At 32.2% G+C, this 24,183-nt stretch overlaps 1 protein-coding gene across 1 annotated transcript in view; it reads right to left on the bottom strand.

Moving 5' to 3' along the window:
* LOC132924234 (optomotor-blind protein-like) overlaps positions 1 to 24,183 on the bottom strand; it is a 58,122-nt gene that overhangs the window by 10,849 nt on the left and 23,090 nt on the right. Inside the window, exons 3-5 of the mRNA XM_060988412.1 lie at positions 14,625 to 14,898; positions 4,321 to 4,470; positions 2,278 to 2,354 (exon numbers count right to left, since the gene is read on the bottom strand). Of these exons, the coding sequence (XP_060844395.1) occupies positions 2,278 to 2,354; positions 4,321 to 4,470; positions 14,625 to 14,898 (501 nt within the window). The remainder of the gene's footprint in view (positions 1 to 2,277; positions 2,355 to 4,320; positions 4,471 to 14,624; positions 14,899 to 24,183) is intronic.

The following is a 24,183-nucleotide window of genomic DNA, read 5'->3' as shown; positions in this document are numbered from 1 at the left end:
GACGTCATATTTGGGACGATAAGATGGGTAGATATAATTTATAAATCTGTGTTTATTGCAATGATGATGTGTATAGGTATAATATTTATATTATTTCGTAATCATTATAGAGAATAATTATAATAATTATACAATAGTGATAATGATAAAAAATGATAAATATAATGTATCAACTATTTTAATAATTATGTAAATTTAAACAGTAGATGAAATACTTTTAAATTTGTTAGTCACTACCGAGTCATGTTGTATCTTTTGCTTTTTATATTTTACGTATTTGTTAAACAGATGTAGACAGAAGTTTATGTAGTTATTGATGGTAATGTATAAATTGAAAACGAAAATAATTAAAATGTTGAGGTAAATTCAACCACGAAATTAAGTAAAATACATCAATTTCTGTAGCAGTGCATTATATAATATAAGCACTGTGCACGCGTGGCGAAACTATAGTGCTGTCCAAACCATCTCAAATATTAAATAATAATAATTTAAAAATCGAATTTAATATAATATGTACGTGGAACCCACGTTCGTCAATCGTGTACCGCGGTACGTCTTGTGTATTGTCGGGACTATATTATTACTATTACTCTATATTTATATGGGAAACAATCCAGGAAAAAAAGGGAAGTCAATAACTTCTACAATACATAGTCGTAGTATTGCCTACTATAATGATATGACATGAATGGCACCACACAATGTAGGTATATTACGCACCATACACGATCGTGTGTCTGTCGTTACACAGGCACACAGCTAGAGGTGAAACACGCAATGGTTTTTTTTTGTTTTTTTCAAATATTATTTTTGTTATTCGTCGAAGAAATTACACCACGCTTGGTTTTGACAGACTTTAATAATTATTGTTCCGTACATATTATTATTATTATAGCGTACGCACGAGAAAATACACGAGTGTGACGCTATCGGAAGGTAAATTATACATGTATACAAACGATAGGTACAATTGCGCGGTCGATAAAAACGAAAAGAAACGGACGTGTACTTACTACCTACACATAATAATACACAAAGTGCCAATGTACTTCGATAATAATAATGACAAAACACCTCTCAAACACAAACGCGATAGGGTTAAATTCGGCGGACACGACCGGGCGGGGCTTTTCCGATTTTAACCACCACTGCGCCACTTATATCGCGAGTTTTTTGTTTAATACACGCACAAGTTTCTACCTATACGTTCTATACACATGTATATTATACTCTACACCTCAAAGCGAATATACACATAATATAAATGTGTGTATACCTGGTGTACAGTACAACGACTATGTATATATATAAATATAAAGTAAATGGAATCACGTGTAAAATTCATCGCGGCGATACCGTGCCCTGTAATTTTGTGGCACGACTGGAAACCCGATTCTATAAACATCACACCCGTGCGTAAATTTGCCATAATATAACAACGTGTCAAAATGATAGGTTTTAAGGGGACCGTATTATATTATATACGTAAGTGTGTATGTTACTTTTTCTTTTCTTTTGTGACCGGCTCTTTTCCGCCGCCGGTGGTTATATATCGAGTAGGAGGTGTCGAAACATAAAAAAAACAATATTATATACGCATGCGGAGAAAATAACAGTTTCAGTACCTATTTATATATATATACATTACTGCGAGTTATATAATAGTATGAAACAAAAACGCGACGTTGTATGCGCGAGAAATAATTATCGTTTTTTTTTTATTTTTTTTTTTTAACAACAAAATATTTTGCACGGCGGCGCTTATTATAATGGGTATACCTACACACATTTTTAAACTTATACTTATAGCATGTACTTATTATATCTATGTATTTAAATATGCTATATATCATACAGGATTCAGTAATTGTACATTATACGGAATGTACAACATATTTTGTACAAATTCCAAATTTATTATTGCAGTACCTATCTACCAATTATATAGAACGAACTTTTTATATTTTTTAACTATTTTAAAATTTTGTTTTGTTTACAAAAATCACGTTAATCGGTGTTTTATGAATAGTTTTCACGAACAATTTTAAGCTATAGGCCAACTGTTGACGAGTATTAACGAATGTCAAGTAAAATATCAAGTAAAATAGTCTATTATGTCAAATGCTACTATTTATATTTTTTTTAAAGGAGACGATGTGAAATTAGTAGTTTCATTTTCGTACACGTGCCGAATTTCGTTATTATTTCGATTTTTGTTTTTAAATTATTCACGAACAATTTTAAAAATTATTACATAAATAATAGACCACTCACCTTTCAAGTTCTCCTAGTCGCGAAGAATCACGGAATCCTTTGGCGAATGGGTTGCTGTCGATTTTCAATTTCGTTATCTGTAACGGATAAAAAAAATCAAAAACCTTAGTTTTTAAAATAATAATGATTACTTCATAATTATTCGCGCGTAAGCAATAGGCTCTTTGTACCTAACGATTAACGTTGAAATGGTTAAAGTGGATCGATAATACGACTGTAAACGATAAAATAGAGAGTTTATACGTGAAAAAATATATAAACATCACGATCGTAGCAGTGTTAAATTTCAATCACCGCATAACATTATACAACAGTATAACGTCGCGGTTTGCCACTAGTCATACCATGTTACGAGAATGAGGTAAACTGTAAAGCTTACTTTTCATCAGACTTTAAACGGCAAACGATGTACTTACTTACTCAATGTACAATAACAGCATGCTGGTAAAAAATATCAACGTCAGATTTAGTTTTGCAAGGCCATTTAGTAGCTTAAAATAAATATATAATTGTAACGATATCCTCGAGAATAAAGATTCCGTCAATCGATAAAGCAAAAGTTTGCGATTTACATACTGCACTAAAATTAATTTTTATATTTCTCAAACAATCATAAACGAAAAACAAAAAAGTTAGGTTGATTTTAATTTTAAAAATTGTAGTGGCTCATTATGGCTTAACTATTACCTAGTTACCAGTGGAATGTTGTACGTCATTAAATACAAGTATTTAGTATTTCTAAGCATTTTATAGAAATTCTAGGAAAGGAGCAAAACGAGTTTGAATGTTTTACTTGCAGTTTTTATATTCCCGTCCGTATTCATACGATAATACATAATAGTTAGGTGTAGGTAGATGTGTGGAAAAATTATTTCTCTGTTTTAATCTGTTATATTTTGAATTTTTTTTCGTGATTTCGGAAAATAGATATATTCGTTGTTTTCAATTGAAATGTTAAATCGTTTAGCTCGTACTTTAATATATAGATTTTAATAGAGTTAAAATTTATTAGTTATGAGTTACATGATTTTATATTATGGATTTGATTACCAAAGTCATAAAATGTGTAATTAAAATTAAAGCGTAATAAAAATACAGTTTGTTATAAATTTTCCTACTCTTGGTAAAGTGTGTTGGCAATTTGCAAAGCATATAGGTACAATACAGAATAATATTTATAACTATGACGCTATAACCAAGCTTCGGGAGGAGGGAGTTTGTGACCAGCGTTCATAAAAAAGCGGAACAAAACGCCGTGACACGATGGTGGTGATATTTCCATGTTTGGAATTTAATTCGCGTGAAGATAATAATAATATTATTAACATACAGCATACAACACCCGTGATGTAGGTACATGTCGTATATATAATATGTTCACGTCACACACACGACTCAGGACTCGACAACGACGCGCGCCGGGGGAAATAAATTACGCGCAGAGTGAAAAGGAACTGAGTTGGAATAAAAAACGATTTTTGTCAGGTGAACGGCTTCCGCGGTACCCACACCTATAAAATAATACGAATACCATGTACACGACCTGTCTACTTATCTGCTGCTGACTGTCAACTAAATCCCCAAAGACCGTGGAGGCGCGCGCGCCCGTTGACGACCAGACAGACGTGTACATATTGTCGAAATGTCGAATTATTAGGTACATATCGTGAACCGGTCGGAAATATCTTATAGGAAATACTTGGATTATATTTTAAATCATCGTCATTTATATATACATATATTTAACGTTTAAGAATATATAATATATTAATGTACCATTTTAGATTTCTCTATAATATACAATATGCGGTTATCTGAATGTTTTGTTCTTGAATATAAAAATTTCCTCTTATACTTTCAAGATATTATTGCAGCCGCGGTGTGTAAAAGGATCTTCGTGCGTCTATATATAGTATATATTATATACTATAGCAACCCGCGCTTACATTATATTATGCAGAAGGCGAACGCTACCTGCACCATCACGCGCATAATATTTATATATATATATTATATACTCATAATATGCAGTTTTGTACTTACCAGTTGATTTTGATAAGCCGTGACGGCCGTGAACACGGTTTCTGGGAACACGAAAGACCGGTACTTTTCTGCGTCCAAGTCGGTCACCATGCCCCTCCACTTGACCAGGTGTATCCGGGGCTGATATCTGTGCATCGAGTTCAAAATGATCTGCGGGGATAAAACAAAAATGACGGATCGATATTATGACGTAGGTATGTATAATATATATATATATACAAAATTATGACGATGACGTATACAATAAATATATTATGCGTGAGAAATATCGATACAATGATGTTACATATAACACACACACACACGTATAAGTAGGTCTGCAATTAGAACGCGAGTTATGTACATAATTGAACGATCTGATATAATATATAGTGTACAGCAGACGCGACTTTGGGTAATGTAACATCGTTCAATCGTTGTGAAATGGGTAACGCTCTTTCTCTCTCTCTTTCTTTCTGCATAGGTGTGCTGTCTGTCGAGCGACATCGCTCGCAACGTGCCGCAGTACTTCTTATATATGCATAAATAAATATATATAATATATGTGTGTGTATACTCGTATGTATATGAAATGCTACACTGCGTAGTTTTCAAAGTGAATAAAAAAACCGTTTTCAGTGTAATTGATTTCGAGTGCGCGGTAACATCATGACGTTATAACGTAATTTCCGCCGGCTATGTAGACTTGCAGCTACATTATCATTATTATTATTATTATGATCATCGAAACCGCTATATACAGCAGTCTGTCTGTTTCTATCGGATCTCCGAAGATTCTGTTATACATCACAAAAACATATGATCTACTTATAATATATATTTATATGCCTAGAGAGACGATTCCGCGGTCAGTATTATTATATAACTATTATCGTTAGTCGGCTTCGATGAAAGGTTCCACTAGTCCGGTATAATACGACTATAATGTATTTTTATTGATCTCGAATTCTTCTACTACACACTATACTCATAACCCACTATATTTAGCTGTTTAAATTTATCTTTTAATTTTACAAGTTTGGTTAGCATGTACACACGGCGGTAGCCATCCCTACCCAGTCCAACAGTATAGAACATCCATATATTATGTTTAGTTATAGTTAAATAGTGACGTTTGATTTTAAAAATTGTTCTCGCGTATTAAAACGTCGCGTATTACTGCGTGAGTATATACGACGAAAAACGAAAAACTAACCTACCTACTACTATTCAGAAATTCGACAAATGACGGGACGAGGCGACGTTATAATAATGTACAAGCTATTACGTACAATTACACTGCACAATGATAGTGAAATTATAATATGTAGTAGGTACTTATATGTATAATACATAGGTAGGTATATCATATACATAACCGCCGCCGCCGCCGTCGTCGTCTAGCCCCCGTCCGTCATCGGTGGTCGTATAATGGATAACTAACCGGCAATTAACCACGTTTTTTATAACTGACACCTTGGGCCGCTGAGATGATGGTATCTATCCCGTTTCTACACCACCGCACGTATTAAACGCGCGGTAAACACTCGGGTCGTACTACGGTCTTCCGTCCGCCACAGTCGACACCACCACCACTAATACCACCGCCGCCCTACGGGTCCGAGCCGTCATAAATTCGAATTGCCTTCAAAAAATGAAATACAAAAAAAAAACAAAAACAAAATAATAATAATAATAACACGCCGGCCAGCTCTACGATATTACATAGGTATTATTATTATTACTGTTGTTGTTGCTGTTACAGTACACGCCGCCGCAACAACACCATACGGCGGCGGTGGCGGTGGCGGTAATGGGAATAGAAAGAGAGGCAGCACCGTCAATTGTCACTCATAATTCCTGTGCTTACGCCCACTTCCTAATTATCAGGTGTTGGACAAAAGGTTTCTCCTACTCGCCGCGCGACGATAATAATTATTATAAAACCGGGCCCGGACGCGCGCGCGTCTATTACCTGTAGTGGTGTTCAAGTATATAATATACCTACTCTGATGCACACACACACACATATATATAAATATATATATATAAATGTGTGAATGTCCGGGGTTAATGACGACCGCTCACTCGCGAAATCGAGTCGTTTTTATTGTTGTAAAAACATAATCGTTTTACTTTGCGCGCGAGAATTTAGCTCTCTCCCCCCCCCTCGACGGCGACGGCGAAGACGTTATCGGCCACGGCTGTATATATCGTATATAACAGCTATATAATATAAGGTACGACGATATGGGCGGGTAGTTAAACGTAGGCATATATGGGTAGTACCGACACGTCCGGCCAACGCCACTGCCGCTGTAAGAAGATGTGTTATTAGATATTCTTCGTCGGAGATCAAAAAAGCCGCTCTAGCCGTCGCTGCAACCAATAAACCTCCGATACTTACGCGCAACTAATATAATATAATAATGTTCTACACGATTCGCACACGCCTTTATAAAAATATTAAATACATCGTGAAGGCCGGTGGTTTTATTTTTGCCCGAACGATTCTCATGTACGATAATAACATACATGATACATAATAGTAATAACGATCAGTGGCGTAACTAGGATTTACAGTGCTCGTAGCAAAATAATCCGGTTCAAAACTGTGCAGTTTAAACGTATTTTCGAACAAAAAAAAAAATCACCGTATCAAAATAAAATCATATAATTTTATAACAAAAATGCTATAAATTAACGTTTTTTATAATATTTACGAACACCTTAAACGTTCAGTAATATTCAGTCCGAAATAGCCGATGGGCCTACGACTTTATGTCCTCATAATACAATACTCGTACTATAGCAACTATATTTAGCCAATGCTGTCACTAAAAATCATTCATTATACAGGTGCGTTGTACCCGTTGCGGTAAAACGATCGACGTCTTATATAGCGCTTATATTCTTTGTTAGAACTTAGAAATGTTATTACATTATAGCAGTAGTATAACGCTATTTTTAAGGATTTTTTTTAAAATTTGGACGTAAAAACTTCGTGGGAAACACCGAGTTAAACGAATATGATTAATTGTAGTATTGTTGTCATTGTAAGGTTTCGACAAATCGAAATATCTATCTACCTACCTATTATTGGCGGGCAATGCGATGTGTACAGTAAACACAACAATATTATTATGATCACGCCACGATAACATGAAAACAGCCGTAAACTCAGCATAACGACCGTCGCGTCGTCGTCGCCCCGCGCATACATAATAAAATCCTTTCCATCGATCATAAAAAATCATATATAATATTATATACATATACACTGAGCGTAATAGAGGCGGCTTGGCGGCGGCCACCTATTGTAATATTACTTTTATTAGGCACCTACGTCGAGCACGCATTTTGACAAGCTATATATACCTATTATTGTTGTATGATACTATTGTTTTTGAAATTGTTTCATTTATCATCCAAAAACATCATTGTTTACAGTCTGTCCCGAGGCTTGCAGTGTTATGTATATATAATATGGTATACTGTACATATACATACCACTAATTACATAAAAATATATATTACGGTGACACGATAGTTATATTATAGGATTACGCAGACCTGAATTTAAGATCTAGACAGTACATATGGGCATATAGTAAATATAGCGAAAATAATAATAATATAATTTATGAATTTATGAAAGACACCTAAATTGGCTACATATTAGGTACTTATGAACAATTGGTATTCGTTTATTACTAAATCTAAATCCACATTTCCAACCCATTTATTGTTTTTAAGTAGTACAATTTATTAATGATTCTAAAGAGTTTTGGTCTTTAGGTCATGATACTATACTCATAATATTATAAATTATGGTTTATACACATGTATACAAAAAATATTGTAACTATACACCGTTATACATTAAGTAATAGCACATAATAGTCGATATTATTATTTTGTTTTTATCATATATTTCAGAAAATTGTATTTAGTAACAACCATTAAAATACTGGCACTTAACTTTTAGGCTTTAATCGAAAAACAGCCTGCAGGTACATTCCTTAAGCTGTATTTGCATAACACGTGTGCTAAAGCGATGTAATACCAGGACTTGGACTTGGATGTTTTCGTGTATAATATGGTTGAAAATAATAGTTAATTAACTGGATAACAAGTTGGTAAAAACGAGACCAAAAACGACATCGATTATTAGTGGCGGATCTAGTATACAAATGAATTGAAATCGCGCGCCCAAACAACCAGTGGCGATGACCAGGGTAGGGTACCCTAACCTAGCGTATAAAAATATTATTCCTATTCAAGAAAAAAAAACCGTATAATATTATAATATAATATGACATATATTTATTACAAACACTGTTATTGTGGTCTGCTCAGCATCCAGAAGTGCCACGTCTAAATAGTAAACAGTAACTTTACGGCTTAAATTCTCCCCGTACTTTATCGACTGTAAATATTCGTCACACGTCTGTCTGAGGCAAGTGGAAAATAGTGAGGTTATATTTTTTTTTGAGTCGTTAAAAGTGAAAAAAAATTAAAATGGAAACGAATGGAGGAAATTTGTCGACTGTCACACGACGACGAGTGTCCGCTGCGGGGGGGCGCGCACGAGCAGCATTCCACAGCGTTTGGACCGCGTGCACTCACACCAAGCTCGCGTATACATATCATAAAGGTAGGCATGTCGTGTATGTATGCGTGTGTGTATGTGTGTGTGTTGTGTGTGTGTGTGTGTGTGTGTGTGTGTACGGGTAACTGCTGCCGGTGGTGGTCAGACCCGCGAGACGTCGTCGTGTCCAGCGCGTTTTTCTTTTTCGTTATTATTTATTTATATTTTTTTATTATTATTATTTATGTTTTAATGTATAAAAATGTGTATATAAGGCGCGTACGCACATAAAAATAAACCGTCACTACTGCCGCTCATAACGATCGTCATATATATGTATACCTATTTATATATATATCGTATGTGTGCTCGCAATAGCTTTCACACTGTCACATACACACATACATACACACGAATATTTCGGCTAACGATTATCCAATTAACATGACAAAAGATTTATATATATTGTTACTGTACACACTACACACATACACGATACACACACACACTGCTTGTACACGTGCGTCAACCAGCTCCGGTCGTCGTAACGTCTACGCTCGCGAGCCTGCTGCAGCTCCGATCCCCTACCGCGGCGCAGTCTATGGCCCAAGTCCTCGAGTCGTCGTTTTAGGTGCAGTGTACAAAGAAATTGAGTCTTTAAAAACGTTCGCGCATGCCGCCTTTCTAACCGTTAAATCATCGGGCAGTTTAACTCTTGCGCGGGGGCCGGGTCGTAATATTATAAATAATACTACATAATAATATGCAAACCTATTGTGTGTATACATACGGGGATAACCATGACGATCCAGCTTATCCTATTTACCTACACCCTATACAAGCATAATAAGTAATAATATGCGACACGTAAATATGAACCGTAATAATATTATAATATATTATTGTAACACCACACCGACACAGTATTATAATATTAACGAGGTAATGATGGCGATGCCAGTTTTATTTTATGCACACCTCTTATTTTTTTACGATTTTGAATTTATAGAGGATGATGTTATCATAAACCGAATTTATTTATTATTTAGTTTTTATTAATATATTTTAAAAACGTATCTATACAATATGTGGTGTACAAAAAATATTATCACATTTCTTCCCTTCGTGATCCGTCCCGTATAAATAGATCACTCAGTAATTTTCATCATCGGTGTTTAAGCAGTAAGCATTCCCCGGTTAATGTTGCAGCTACTCGTATATTCATCTAATATCTATAGATATCTATATTATTTATGTACTTAATATAATTCCACTGTAATACTTGTTTAATTTGTTTAAATTCTGGTTCAAAGAGTATATCGTGATATACTAATATGCGTAATACGTATAATCCGCAAATGTAGTTTTCGCTTTCGTTCTAAAGATGGCGATTTTACATTGAACCAGTCGGCGTATATAATATGTTTGAATAATATATTATTTGTTGTACAATTACAGTAATAAATATGTAGTCAGCTGTCAGAATATACATTACAAACGTAAAAATAGTATAGAAATATATGTTATAGTATATGTAATACTATATAAACGTAGCTTTATATAGGCCAGGTCAATGGAGCATGCATGAGCCAATATAGCATAATACATACAATGCGTGTAAATGTAAAACAATAATCTTAATGTTTAAGATATAGGCAGATCGAATAAGAGAGAGATAGTACTTTTAGATTTCAGAGTAAAAGCTGATGTGTGGAAGTATTAATATATTGATATATTTTATACAGACTAAATACCTATATAACTGCAGTTATTAAAATAAGTCATCATGAAGATTCGTTTATTGTACCGCAGTTTTTTTTGAAATTAAGTATTTTATAACCTAAATTGCATTTATAATTATATCGTCGATTGTTGCAGCCATCGTAATAAAAAATTTAGTTATTGTACAATTAGGTGTGGCATTAAGTACTTACACTATATATTATCTATTATAATAATAATGTACCTACCTATTGGAATATAATATATTGCGAAGCGACCTACACGTCATGCTCGAACACGTAGAATATACGTCGTATTTAATTATCTATACACTTATACAATTTGTACTGAAATAATATACCTAACCTAATATATAATACCTATAAGTATATTAAATGCATGTCTGTATATACGAGTATCATTTATATAGATGGTCAATTGAGGTTTTGGCGATAATTCGGAGATTAATTTTTTTAAATGCTCCAAGACTGGACGACGAGAAGCCTCGGACGTACCAGTGAAAAATAATATCACGTTGTCAAAATGTGTAATCCGACTCTGCAACGACCACCGAGACCTTAAAAATATATAATCGGTATAACACCCAAACGCGTCGCGCGTATGGCCCACCACCGCTGGTAAATAAAAACTGTTATTACGAAATAATAACATTATGATATACGTATAGACACGTGCGCGTGGGTCGGATAAAGGTATGTATACCTATATGATTTAATAATAATTACGTTTTCAATTTATTTTTTTCTTATACGAATTCGCGTTGTGTATAATACATGATGGTTATAAGTGATTAATAAAAACCTGGTCGATTAAATGAATATAACTTATGGTTTCCGATAATTATCGATACGTTATTTTTTTTTTATGCAGTATTCCGGGATTATTAAAATAAAAAAAAAAAGTAAAAATAATAATAATAAATTACTAAAACTATGAAAATAAGTCCTAACATAATAGTTGTAAAAAAATAACACGTACCTGTGTTATAAATATAAGCATTCAGATATACCTATTATATTACCGTATAAATTTACACCATGGACAGATTTTATCATTTATAGATCGGCCACACAGGCATCCCTGTGAAAAAAGTACCCTCGAATTTTGTAATTTTATTCTAATGACTAGCTATTTTTTATACACATGAAAAAAGTACCATTTATGTACTTATTATTACTATAATTTGAACATTGAAATGTCAACAACATATTATTATATACATAATTATGCCATACATCATATATTTAATTTATTATATCGTATATATTATTATACATTTATTGTGTTTTTAATTGAATGATATCAATGTAAAATAAAAATCCAACGGCTAGACACTATATAGACTGTATTAAACAACGAATTTCAACAAATCACTATATTACATGTATTTTCATAGTTTTAAGACTGAATCATTTATTTTTGGTATTTTTTACTACGCAACATATAAATGTTACCACTATATAAAATATAAAAACTAACATAGGTTTCTTATTTTTGTTATAATTGTGTATAATAAACTAAATGAATATTACTGTTGAATCTTGCAGATTTTTGTAGGAGTGGCCTTTAAACACTTAATTGTACTAAAAATATATTTTATTAATTTATTTTTGATAACTAGATATACTAAATACACTGGCTATATATTATATACCTACTATAGTTACTTAAAAAACTTCTATGAATTATTTTAAAAAAACAACAATATTTTTTTAAGCGTCATTTTATTTTTACATTTTATTCATTACTTTTCAAATTATTTTTTGTGTGACTCGTAATATTTTATAATTTTTCGTTAAAATTAGAAATTCCTAAAAACAAGTTTCCTAAAAACTTTATAACATAGATAGTTGTGTAGGTAGTGACATTATAAAACCGGCAAAATAAAATAATGGTGGTGTGCAGGTGAATAAAGATCTGAATATTATAATAGTTTATTTCATTTAATCTATTCTTGTAATTATTAAATAATAATAATAATAATAATAATAATAATAATAATGATATTGGTTTATAAATTATACATGATATATTAATAACTAATTTTGTTAACTTTCAATCGTGTTGTGGATTTCACTAATAAGTATAAAATTACCAAATATTTATAAAACAATAATATTATCTATAAAATATTAATATAGAAAATAAAATATATGAAAATGTTACAAAATATATAAAAATATTCAAGTACATCACTTAACCAAAATGGTTTTTCTCGGGTGGTAATAAAATAAAAACATCTTTAGGGTTTTTTTTGCAATTTATCTATAAGTATAGAAAATATGGAATCAATAAAATTTGTGTGAAAGCTAGTTTATTTATTTATCTATCTTCAAAATATGGAATACTCAATACATTTTGTATGTGAACGTAGTGCATTACACTTATCTTATACTGTTTATAGGTTAGTTAACTTTAAAATATACGATTTCTTTATGTGAAGAAAATATTAGGTCAACGTCCTAAAATTGGAGCATTGTAGGTATTTATCATTAAACAGACACACCTAATTGATAAATGTAGTATGTGATAATTAAACCAATGTAATCGACGATTAATTAAATCTATTTTCAATAAAAGATAATTACTCAACGCTTTAATCTTAAGCTTAGGCTTAGAGAAAAAATTTAATACGTACGATCTGCACACATTTATTTTATAAGTCCTAAACTGTGAGCGTGTACAGCTGCTGTGTCTGTGCGTAAGTATATGATGAGGACGACGAGGGCGGGGACGGAGTGGCGATGGTATTGGAGACTTGTGCACGACAAGTCGAAAATACGCGCGCCTGCGTCATTCGATACCTTTGCGTCCGTCCGACGACGGAACGTCTTCGTCCTAACACAGTCGTTGGCCATGTCTATCGTCGAGCCTCAAAAAAAAAGCATTTTTCCTCTCTTCTTTTTTTTCTTGTTCGCGTCTCTTCTCCCCGTTGACACGTCACCGCCGCCGGTGTCACGTGCAACGTAGATATATATATAATTATACACGGTGCGTTATAATATATCATTCATCAATCATCGCGTCTTGTCAAAATCGGATACGCACACATATAATATAATACACATAGACAGAGAGAGAGAGAGAGAGAGATGAGAAAGAGATCTAAAAGAGCCATTTTGTGAGTAGATACTTCTACGACATATTATAGTCGACTTAGTTTCATCGGCGAAAGACCTTTAAGACGCATAATTATTAATTATAGTATAAATATGTCAGTTCCACTTATTATTTATTAGTGAAATTACTTTCATAAATAATATGTATATTAAAAAAAAATAGAAAAAAAAAAACGTTTTTTTAAAAGCCTTGCACAGCTGTCATAATACCTACTTTGATAGTTTATCATAATATTTACGTTCAATTCCTGATATTCGTTGGTTTTATATATCTGCAATATACTCAATTTGGTGGCGGTGTGAACTTTTTCAGTCTTTGAAGTAATATTTGTATTTATTTTATTTTATATAATTTTGTATAATATACAATTTAAATAGATACCATCACCACTATCTCTTGCACAATACCAAAGAGAACCATAAGTTCGTAATTCAAAAACGTATATTAATTTATAGTTATAACTACTATATATATAAATATTTATTTTAATATTTAATAATAAAACAGGTCATGGCGTACAATAAATGTGCACTAAAAATCGTCTCTCTAGCTCATAAATCATACAAATTCGAATAATTTGTAATATTTTGTAATAGGTACTACAAAAAAAAAATTATAAAAATAATAAACACTACGGTAGATTTATCCGATAAATTTATAGGATATTTTTTATAAACAATAGAATCACAATTTTTACAGCCTCTCAACTATCGACATAGCTAAGTCAATATTCATTTATATAGTGATTTCGACCGATTGACTCAATGCGTATAATATATTAAATATCATGTTCATGTATATAAATTTGAGTTTAAGCTACGGAAAATAAACGTGAGAACACGTCATTAATATTAAAGAAAACCGCTCTCACCTGTCCACTGATGTCCATCTCGTTGTTGGTAAGCTTGACTTTTTCGAACGACACAAACGTCTTGTGCAGCTGGTCACCGGTAAACGGCGAGTCAGGGTGCGTGTACAGCCGGTGCGGAGCGGGCGGGTCGGCTTTACCGGCCACCAGCCATGAAGATTTGTGGTAAGCGTATCTGTACCGTTTGTTGTCCACTGGCACGATATCAATAAGTACCGAATATTTTTGATTTGGGTCCAGCTTCCGGAAGCACACGCGCAGCGTGGGGAACATCCTCCTGTGAACCACAATGGACGTTAAAATCAAATAATATCGCAGATGAATCTATATTGTGTTAAATATTATATATACCAAGGGCTCAGCCCCTGTTCACTTTGCTCACCACCCCCCTCCAGCCATCAGCCCACATAACCCTAATTTATTAATATTTAGATCTTGATTTCAAAAGAAGTACCTATATTGTTTTTGTATAATTGTTGGAAAACTGCTTTTAAATTAAATGTAGGTATATCATATGATAACTATTAGAGTGTAGAGAACGGGAAACGATAGATGCCACGAGACTCTAATTAATATAATATGCGTATGATACATCATTTTTTTATGAATATGAATTACTTCTTATAATGCTAAAATAACTATGTATTATTTGTTCATCAATATAAGTTCGTGTGTAAATGAATTTAAATTTTAACCACATAAAACAACAATCACAATAAATTTCTGCACGTGTGACGGAGTTGGACGTCATGCATCTATTACCGGCAAAGCCAAACCACTACCTGTTTAGAAAGTTAAAATTAAGTTTAAAAGTTATTCATATAATAACAAGTTTATAACTCAATCGGCTAGTTTAGATTCTTTATATTGCAGCAACCTAAGTTAGTTCGTAATTCATTGTATCGGAAACGCGAAAGTATAAGCCACTTATATAGAGCAATACATTACTATAGAAATATAGATCGATTCGTATGTATAGTCAACTAATATCATTATTTTTTTTTGTACACAAGACTACTAAACATCGGTATGAAAAAATCATCGTTCGATCATAAAATATAAACTATATATTATGTATATAATATAAGTTTATAACACACACGATTTATGGAAATACGAATTTATATTTTGTAGCGTGTACCTATATATATATTATCCGCATTATCGATGCGAATGAGTATATATTATATTATATACATAGTTACTATATTGTTATATTATGTCATTATGAAAGCAGACCGCGATTAACTCGCAAAAAAGATTTTAACTGACGTTTGTATACCTATACTTAATCGGATATCTGGAATGTGTACAGGTACATCTACTCGTGGTATATATTATTAAGTAGAACTCGCTGCATAGCGTAGGTATATATAGATATGTGCATCATATCTGTATCTATATAAGTAGCTATAATAATAGTACGCTGTAGCATATTATAGTATAAATATTATAACGATATCGATATGTAATAGTTGCCTATAAAAAAGGGAATCGATTAAAATTTAATATAATATACTTCGACTCATATAATTGTGGACTGGTTTTATATAACACTATACAATATATAATATATTACACGGAGTTGCTTGAGAAACGTTATATTATATAGTAGGTATTAAATAGTGTACCTTTTATTCAAAGTTAAGCTCCAATAATTTGCTTTGTGTGCACATGCACTGCAATTCTATCCGACCGAAGATCAATAAATGTATGAATTTAAAAAATGATATATAAACTCGTTCTATTATAAATATCAACATATCTGATGAAAGATTTGCAAATCAAAGACAAAATTGTTTACCTTGTATGGTAAGCGAACTGTATACAAACTACAAAGATTTGCTTTCGTATATCAATTCAAAAAAATAAAAATAAAATATAGCACTTTTAACTCAGCTAGTTTTATGATTTGCGCCACATAGACATTAACCAGTTTAAAATTAAAGATATCTTCCAGCTTTGCGGTCATCATCATTACACGTATGCCTAGTTGCAGTATACGATGCACGTATATTGTCGTCGTGTCGCACCTGCGGCTTATGCGTATAGATGAGCATGTCATACATATAAATATTATATATTAGGCACATTGACGTGAAAAAGCGCAGGTGAACCAAGCGCGGCTAATTATCCGTTAAGTCGGAATATTATGTTTTATGAATTATCGTTTTCGCCGGGCTCAGTAGAGGCTTTTATTATTAATTACCTACGTTCATCCCCATATTATGCACACACATATAATATTTTATGGGCGCGCGCGCGCGCGCGTGTGTGTGTGTGTGTGTGTGTATGCACGCTTTTCGATTATAAAATATTAAAATGGTGTGTCAAGAACTCTTTCACTCTCTTTTTCTCTTTCCCATTCAGCGGGCGGTAGCGTTAAAGATATATTATTACTGTTGCTTTTTTAATTATTATTGTATTTCGTGCAAGCCTCGTAATAATTTTAAAATATTATTCCAGCAACGTTGTCGGACGCCGGTCACTTTAGCACGATTCAACTGTCGCGCGGCCACCACCGAACCGGGCGCAAACGTATAATAACCCCTACTCGGGCTTTAATAACGATAATTATAATTATTTTCAACTCAACTTTTGACCAGACCCGTGTTGGTCGATCATACATAATATTATAGAGACTGTACAACGAAAACGAAAACAGCAATACATATAGGTATTTTATTATAAATAGATAATAATGTGTTATGTGCATTCAAGTGTAGCTTTTCTCGGTAATAAGGTAACCTATACTGTTGTCTGTTAACTTGTTGAAATTAATATTGTTTGTGAATTTTTTTTTATTTCGGCAAGCAATCGCAGAATTCTATTTTTAAAAATTTGTTACTGGTTTCTCGACCTTACAACGCTCAAATGAAATAATGTGGATTGATGATCGTGTTTAAAAATGTACAATGACCTGTGAAACGTTTAAAAGTCGCAGAGTTCAATTTCGATAAGACGTTACGTTTAACCGGTGAAACTACTGCAAATGACTGAAACGCTGTTGACTTTACGAGACGACAACGTGATGACAGAGAAGAAGTACACACATAATCAGACCTATGAGCAGGCTTATTGGTGGTCACCATCATACTGGTCAGTCAATTACCGCGACTAACAAGTTCGGTTACACAGTGTACCAAGTTGTGTTCCATTCAAATCTAACAACCAGTAACTATATATAATTTCGAATTTTTCGGCAATTATAATATTATACAGTGTCCGCGGACCGCCGACATGGCTATATTATCAGCTGTACGCATATACGTATATATATATACAGTTTATGAATAATATCTGTACACCCGTGTGCTCCGCCAAACATAATTATATTATAGGTTTGCCGCATCGCAGCGCTCCGGGTGGTGACCGTAATTTCCTCAACGTCGTCGCTATATATAATGATAATAATATATTACACGAATACGCATGTATACCTATGCTTTTATACCTAAATCATATTATACGGATGCCTAAAACGTTATTTGTCGACAACGACGGTATACCGCAGCGAGATGTTTGGTTAAAAATAATAACACACGGTTTGATTTAATTATCGCGCGTTTAGTTTGTTAGAAACGACCGTCGATCATGATAATATAATATATCGCACCCATAGCTATTATAATATATTATAATGTAGAATATAAAATATATGATAATATAGGATCGTGCAGGGGATAAAAATAATGGATATTTTTATGAAATGGTATGAGAAATTCATCGCGCGCACATATTATAACCCACACGAATTTAAGCATCATTTAATTCACAATTATTTGGCAGTGTTTTAAGTCGCGTGCGATTTAACAGTAGAAAAAAACCGCTAATAAATTACAGAACGGCGTCGGTATATATGCACATGTATATATATATATATAATTTTTACAATATAATACACGCGTCATCATCATCATAGTACACTATACCGCCGGACCTTGACATAAAAATAATAAAATTATGAATATAATGTTTTCGCAATCGTACGCAAAACAGCATTTAAAAATATGTTATAAACGTTTATCGACCGATAAAAAAGCGAGTTGTTTTAACGATGCGATCGCGAAATTAAATGCGTACCTTCCGGTGATAAAGAAAAATATAATCAAAAAGCTATATAGATCCGATATTTATAATTGTTCTAGTTTTTAGTAGACTATATGTTATTTGTATGTTCTCGTGATCAATGTTTACTATATAAGTGATCAAATATAAAATGGGAAACTACTTCTTTGATAAAATTCTTAATAGTATTTGTTGAAGTATCTTGTTATTAGTGTTGGCGACATGTCAGTTGTCGATGCTATCTTTATACTATACAGTACGTGTACCAACTAATAAGTGCGCCCTGCCTAATCTAATCTTATATAAATATTGAAACATTATATTTTCAAATATAGTTCGAAAATAAATTATAAGATTTATTACCTAGGTATTGGCGTTCAATCTTTACAATGAAAAAATATTGTTAATGAAATGTCTGAGAATGGTTATGAAATAACGAGAATCTTTATAAAATGGACTTAAATTTGTTTGTGCTTTTATATGGGCAATCACATGATATATTTATTACATGAGAAAATTTCAACAATATATTGTTATTACTTATTATTATTACTTTTTACCTACTTCTTTTTCGAAAGTTTTGTTTTTTTCTTTTATGAAAATAGTCGAGTACCTACAACGAACGGGGTCACCGGGTAGCGAGTTAATAACTAATAAGTATAAGACGTAGCGAAGTCCTGACATAATATTAGAATAAATACAGGTAAGAATTTCATAATTCTAAAGCCCTACTCGCCATAACCACCCGTAGTGGCCCTACGAAACAACCTGTCTACGACACACATCATCAGTTTTACAGGCGTCCCAAGACACGATGACGCGCATCGTCCTGTATAATAACGAGCCCGATGCGCGCTACTACGATGGTTTGACAGGCGAATAAAAAATAATAATAAAATATCGGTTGACATTTGTCAACGTCGCAATGTTTCCCGACGGCCGAGACCATCGACGGAGCTCGACGAACGACCGCACGCTGCGCTCCGTCAAGAGCTAATAGTATAGTAACTCTGTCGAACCAGCGATGAGCAAAGAGCTACTCGAGACGATAACCAAAGTGGGAAAACGTAGATAGGTACATAATAATATAATAAATAAGCATATTGATAAATCTGTGTACATCAGTCTTCTAAGTATCAAGTTTTTGTTTGAGATTGCAAGATATATTTTTTTGCATTTATTTTTATTATATTTTCGAAATCGTTGTAGATTTTATAATCAGCCCATCGAATTGTACGTGCGATGTTCACATGCTTTTTAACAGAAAGGTATATTTCATACCTCTATCGATATAATAGCGTTAAGAGATTAAGAGTAAGTAGTACGTATAATTTACTTAATATTATATTTCAACATTTTCTAACAGCACTAGAAGACAATTCTTGTGTAAATAAGTAAAATAATAAAATCTATAAGTAAGTATCTAAAACTATGAAATTTAAGTATAAAAATCTAATATTTACATCATTATACTGATAAATATCACTCTCTTTATAAAATTATTATCACGGACATAGTTATTATTTAAAATATATATACCGGATACTTATACCTATATCATATTCATATTGGTATGTCGGTATGTGTAATCGGTCGCGACAGTATCATTGTACGCGTCATATTTTTTATTTACCGTCCTCGCTCATTTGTATATGTATATAAATATGTATTATTTATTTACGTGATCTCCGCGCGATGTATATTAATGATGGCACGTCAAGTCAACGCCGCGCGACGTCCCCGGCCCGCCCGCCGGCGACTTTAATGCAATTTTTTATTTTAATTATCATATATACGTACACACAGACGCCGCAGACACGCGCACTGAACGTATAAGTAAAGGTATACATTATAATATAGGTACGACGACATCGCGAATCCGGACTAACTGCATTCCCCGAACAATATAACATGTTTAGGTGTATAATATTATATTATTTTCTGCACGCGTATAAAACATTATATAATGTTATCGATAGTTGGTAGATACTAGGTACCTATCTATATGGCATCAGGTACAAATAAATATCATAACCTCGGGGTTGGATGGTTGGATTGACCGGGACCACTAGTCATCAACCGGGCACCCAGTTTTTTGTGAATCTTTGATCATTTATAGTACATTCTATACATATTCGCATTTAAATTAATAAACATAAAAGCTAAATTAAAATCAATTTATGGTTCTATACGTAACTAGCTATTAAGTACCTATGTCATTTTTTTAAAATCAAATACATTGATTTAAACATTTATTTAAGATTTATAGGAGGACGTTGTGCCCGTCTATGTTTTCATCATACATTCATACTATAATGTTATCATACGTGTACACAACATAAAAAAAATAATTAATGTTCAGAAAATCAGAAGTATTCATTACGTGCAATGTTATTATATGGATGAACTGCCTTATCAAATTTAAAAAAAGAACATTATACAGGGCACGTTGTAGATTTTTATTGGCATTTACATTTTAAAGTTAATTATGACTTAATGAGGATTTTAAAATGCAAATAATTTTTAAATAAAAACTTGTGAAATGCCTTAGATAATACATTCAAATTTCTTGCCATTAAATTTGGTAATAGGTATGCCAGCTCACTAAAATATTGAAATTAACAACACAAATTGGATTTTTCTTAACTTAAATTTGCTGTTGAATGATAGCAAAGAGAAACAACGCATTCTATAGGTATATAGTACAAAGTCGATCATGTTAGAATTTATTTTAGTAATTAGTAATTAGTTTATAATACCTACTTGTTGTATGTTTATATACATTTTATGCAAGTATGGTTTCTTAATAATTATAATTGTTCAATAATAAAAAAATTTTCTATGGAAGTCGATTCTCAAAGGTGAAGTATATACTTTTTGTAGATTATTGTAACCAAAATAAGTTTGGCCATCCTTGATGTACATGATATCATTATACTTAGATTTTTTTTACTTATGATAAAAATAAAGAACACATAATATTATAATATATTATATTATATTATTATATAAATAATCCATCACTTGTCACAACATAAACACAAAACCATCGCGGTATTTTTGTAACCAACGCGAAATTATGTACACGATATTATTATTAAACATGGCCATGTTGGCGCGTTATTAAAATATAATATTTTATTATTGTAAACGAGTCCGAACACGTGTCTACACGTACGTATGCCACATTAAATAGTATAATATACGTTTTTTCGAGCCCGCAGCGTCTGTACATACTAAATACATACGATCATGAAGTACACATAAATATAACATTATAATACGATATGCGTAAGTGTGTGTGTGTGTGTGTGTGTGTTTGTGTATTATAAGTGTGCTCGTTTCATCGCTTGAAAACGTTTAAATAATATGTAATTTAGCGGAACCAGTTGAAGTCCGCGAATATCTCAAAAAGTCTTAAACAAATGTGCGTGCGCAGTTGACTTGTCGTTCACTCCTTTATAGTTGGATTTTTATAAATATGATCAATGAACAGTAATAATTTAATAAAAAAAATAATAATAATCTTTAATATACAAAAATATATGTGTATTTTATTTTAAAACATTTTGATATACAGATATTAAATTTCGAAATGCAAAGGGGGAAGACGGGGGAGTTTTGAAATAAAATTATAATGTACTAATTACTAATATTAGTAACAGCTGTTGTTTCAATTGATTATAAAGTATAAAGTATAAGTATATTTCCTTTCAAAATCAAAATATCGTTATGGTAAAAATATCGAAAAATATTGTTACTTATATACGAAATCAGGGGGTAGGTAATAACAAGATAAAAAATTGAAGCCAAGTTAGTTTTCTGATTAACTTAACTAGATATCAGTAACTTAGATTGTTCGGGTTAAAAGTACCTGTGTAAGAGGACTGTCTCATTAATTATAACCGTCTACCAAATCTTCATTCAAAAAAACCAATTTTAAATTAAATATAAGACAAGATTTAATATTACAGAGGATTGACTATTATTAAACTTAATTTTAATTTAGGTAAAAACAGAATCTGTGTTTATGCATAGATTTTTTACAATATAAGGTATACGATAAGACGAATACCATGGTAAAATCCTATGTGGAGTGTTTTCAATAATAGTTTTATCTTAGACAAGAGCCAGCATACCAGTATGAAGTCTTAAAATAATTCAAACTATAACGCATAGATTAGTTTTATTGATTCTAATACATTCTCGAGTTGTGCATTTTTTTTAAGAACACATGCGTGATAACAGCTGTAGCAGATATATGTCGGGAAAAGACACTTCAGTTATATTAAGACTGCAAGACATGGATTTTATTTTTAGGGAGATGGTAGAGTATACTCAAAAGACAATGTATTCAAATAATCAAATACCCATGACATTTAATCGTTCGCGATAACAAAGAATCCCTATACTATATTTTTTTTCAATTCGAGTGCATCCGAGTACAGTGTTAGTTTATACTTACACATAAGTATTAATAATTTTGCTACATAAATTAATAGGTTTTATAATAACTTGCTTTTTGTACCTACTTGTGCATTTGGAAATTTTCAAAGTTTCAATAATATCCCTGATATTATTAAATTATTATTTATATTAATTGTTTACGTTTTCATTTTTCCAATGAGATTTTCTAAAATGTCAGACAAAACTGGTCGGAATTTATTATTGATTTTTTTTTTTAGGTACCTAATACATTTTAGACATTTTTTTTAATATAAAGGGAATGTTTAGCGTATTCTTCAGGACATTTTTCTTATTTTTAAACGTATTTAAGTCTATATTCTAATATTATTGTATATGTAATATCGACCGGATACCGTTTCTTCTTGTACTATAATGGCTATATATCATATATTTATATATAGTGTGACGTACCCTATATAGGTATATATTATTATATATTACTCAGACAATATATATTATATTATATTTATATGTGTTATGTGTATATATATTAAATATATACGAATTTATTACGTGTGCGCACAGGTGTCGTCGTCTTCGGTTATAAATTCTCAATATAATAATAATAATATTCTATACGACGACACGATCACGCTGTTCTACCGGGAACCGCGTGCACACGTTAAGACGCTAACACACACATATACACATACGCACACATGAATACGCGGTTAAAAAACGTCTCTCGTTATTATTATCACCGCCGTAACATTGGCCCTATGCAAATAAGATGCCGTAAACAAGTGACAATAATAATATTCGTCGAGTTATTATTATTATATGATATTGCGTTTTGTGGCCGTCCGGGAACCACGTTTAACATATATTATATACATGTTATTATAGCTGCTGTTATAATATTATTATTATTATATACGGTTGCTACTTTTGCTGCTGCTGTTAAGGCGTCGTTGTTATAATATTATTGATGAAAGCGATAAAATTGTTTTTTTTTTTTTTGACAGGCTATTATGGCTGGTTATAATTTTATTTTATTTTATTTTACACCACGTCGTCCGTCGTCGAA

Source organism: Rhopalosiphum padi, chromosome 3 (genome assembly GCF_020882245.1).
Source record: "Rhopalosiphum padi isolate XX-2018 chromosome 3, ASM2088224v1, whole genome shotgun sequence".
NCBI lineage: Eukaryota > Metazoa > Arthropoda > Insecta > Hemiptera > Aphididae > Rhopalosiphum > Rhopalosiphum padi.
Note: the sequence above shows the minus strand (reverse complement) of the source record. Positions and strands in the feature narration are given on the sequence as shown.